The sequence below is a fragment of the Teleopsis dalmanni genome, chromosome 2 (genome assembly GCF_002237135.1).
Source record: "Teleopsis dalmanni isolate 2A chromosome 2, ASM223713v2, whole genome shotgun sequence".
In the NCBI taxonomy this organism is placed as follows: domain Eukaryota; kingdom Metazoa; phylum Arthropoda; class Insecta; order Diptera; family Diopsidae; genus Teleopsis; species Teleopsis dalmanni.
Window position 1 is genome coordinate 129,448,161 of NC_051847.1, and position 2,787 is coordinate 129,450,947.

A 2,787-nucleotide genomic window follows, 5' to 3' on the forward strand; every position below is an offset into this window, starting at 1 on the left:
CTTAAATTTCTATAATATTATATTCTAGTAGATCGAAATCAAGATATGTGACTTGAATCTTATTTGACCTAATATATAGTACTGTAACATAAAATTTTACATATGTACAAAATTTTATGCCACAACATAGAACAATAATAATAATAAAACAATAACTCCGTAGAATTCGTTAGTTGCTCCGTAGAATAGAAATTTACATTGCTATTCCCATCTCTTTTTATTTAGTAATAGAAATACACATGTCTATTACCCATTTATTGCTAACGAAATCAACATTTCGTTAGTAATCAGTGGTAAGATGATAATTACATATAGATATTATCACCCATACCGAGTCCACGGCTAACGAAATCAACATTTCGTTACTGACCTTTTCCAAAGTGGTGACAATTCCCATTTGCGATCACCAATAAATCGTTCCTGGACAAACGAAATACACATTTAGGTAGTAACCGTACAAGAATCCATTGATTTCACAACAAAGAAACCCAGATTTCAGTAGCAAAATATCTGTCTACGTCGAACGTCATACCATCGCAAATTTTCCACTACTCCTATCAAATAAATTTATTGTAGGACTGAACCCGGAATCCGGCGAGCGAAACCTCGGCGAAAAAGGTTCGTTACAGTACAACTCGTAAGTTCCTTTGTTTACATAGATATATATATAAAGAGGTTTTCGAAGAGAAGTGAAACAACAACAAAAATTTATTTTTTAAATTATTTTAATTAATTGAATTTTTGGCTGACCATACAGCTGTTTCGAGTATTGCCAAATACCCTTCATCAGTGGTCTTAGAAATAATTCTTATATTTAATTATTCGTAAATAATTATTTTTGAGACTGCAAGTACCAGGAATCGAACTCGGAGATATATATATATGTAAATCAAAATTCATAAAATATGTGTACATAAGTATATGTTTCACAACACTAATAGGCCAAAAGTTTATTTTCGACAACCACCACCTAAGACTTAAGATGTTGTTTTAGTAATTATGATAATATTACTTATAGCCACATTTACTTCGACCACTCTTTATTTACCTAAAGTTTAACAGTTTCTGAAACAAACATGTTTCTGACATTCAATGACTCTAAGAATGACTCTAAGAAATAGGAACTCAATTCGAGAATCATAACCAATTATCATAGTAAATTGAAAGCGTTTCAAGCGTTTCTACAAAGAGTTTAATGGAGTATAAAATATTAAATCAATATTTTAATAAAAATTTATTATAATTTGTTTTCTGGTAAAAATCAGAATTTTATTATATTAATATATTTTGCATTCATGTACCTAAATTATTTCCATATATTTCGTTTTATCCAATCAATGTAGTAACGAACTTTTGTATACGCTGCAGGAAGTCCAGGAACACCGCATGACCCAAAACCACTCGAAGTTATTCCAACCACATAATACATGCAACCATATTTGGGATGATAAGACAACAAAGGACCTCCAGAATCTCCCTGGCATGTATCTTTATTTACTTTTGAACCGGCGCATATTTGAGAATCGCTGTGAAAACCATCTTTTAATCTATCAATATCAGAATCTCTTGCACCTATATCGCAGGCATTTGATGGAAAACGTTCCAAACCAACTTTAAGTAAATAACCCGGTCCTGGCGTTGCAAATGCAATAGATCCCCAGCCAACAGCAATGAAATTTGAATATTTGTCTCCACTAGTTATCGGCAAGCAGGCTGGAAGCTTATATTCGCTAAAAATAACAAATTTAGCGAGTTCAACTAGACCTATATCGTTGAAGGCCGAATCCTCATCATAATCTGGATGTGCTATATATCGAGCAACCTTGAAATCTTCTGGTTGGGCATCATCATTCGTTTTATCAAAATCAAGTTCACCTAACCGAACGCGATTTACATCACCACTGAAATTTATATAAACATTTCATATATAAAATCGGATATATGTTATAGTGATTAAAAAAATAGGTAATTGCACTTTGTTTTATATAAAAAACTCTTCACACTCACTAATCGAACTCAAAACAATGAGCTGCTGTCAGAACCATTTTTTTGCTCACAAGAGTGCCTCCGCAAAACCAAGATGTGGGTTTGTTTTTTTCGGCATAACCCAAACGAGCCATGTGGGGAAATTCCTTACCTATTGCTGGCGTTCCATTAACAATAAAAGGTGCATAAGATTTACAACTATCCTCTTCCACTGCGATTAAATTAGGTTTATATACCAATGGTTGAAAGGTCACCTTCTGGTTAAACACACTTTCCTTATACCGTCTGCATTCTACAAACAAATTGGTTTAGATTAACAAACAGATAGTGCATAGGTCAAGTTAGTTACTTAAAGCCTCAAGCGATGTGCGCTTTTTTTCCGACACATAAGCTTCGTTAATTACAAGTAATAATAAAGCAAAAATCATTTTTTCATTATTTAAAAATATATGCATTTTATGATTACAGAGTAATGCTACTTCAACCTCTTGACTCGTTTTCAATAAACTAACTAAATTTGTTTCGCTACTTATACTTCTAGACTAGAGAAATAGCTATGATTTTTTAATTGAGATAAGAGTTTATTTTAAGTTCACAATTATACTAACAAAGCTAAATTAAAAGAAGCTTTAAAATAAATCATTCTCTTTGAATTGAAACTATTGGATTGGATTTACTGTAATTGAGCTTTTGTTTAACAACAATCATTTTATTCAGATATTCTGTTTATATATTACACATAGTTAAATTACTCTATTAAATTTAGAAATGATCATCTTAATTTTATTTATTCTGTCTCAA

General features: G+C 31.5%; 1 protein-coding gene across 1 annotated transcript; it reads right to left on the bottom strand.

Annotated features, from left to right (window-relative positions):
* Positions 1-1,257: 1,257 nt before the first annotated feature.
* On the bottom strand, positions 1,258-2,489 carry LOC119685764 (venom protease-like). The gene is made up of 3 exons (XM_038100143.1): positions 2,336-2,489; positions 2,008-2,278; positions 1,258-1,901 (listed from the first exon to the last, which is right to left on the bottom strand). The coding sequence occupies exons 1-3, from the start codon at positions 2,439-2,441 to the stop codon at positions 1,307-1,309; spliced, it is 972 nt and encodes a 323-aa protein (XP_037956071.1). The 5' UTR covers positions 2,442-2,489; the 3' UTR covers positions 1,258-1,306.
* Between the last annotated feature and the right edge of the window lie 298 nt (positions 2,490-2,787).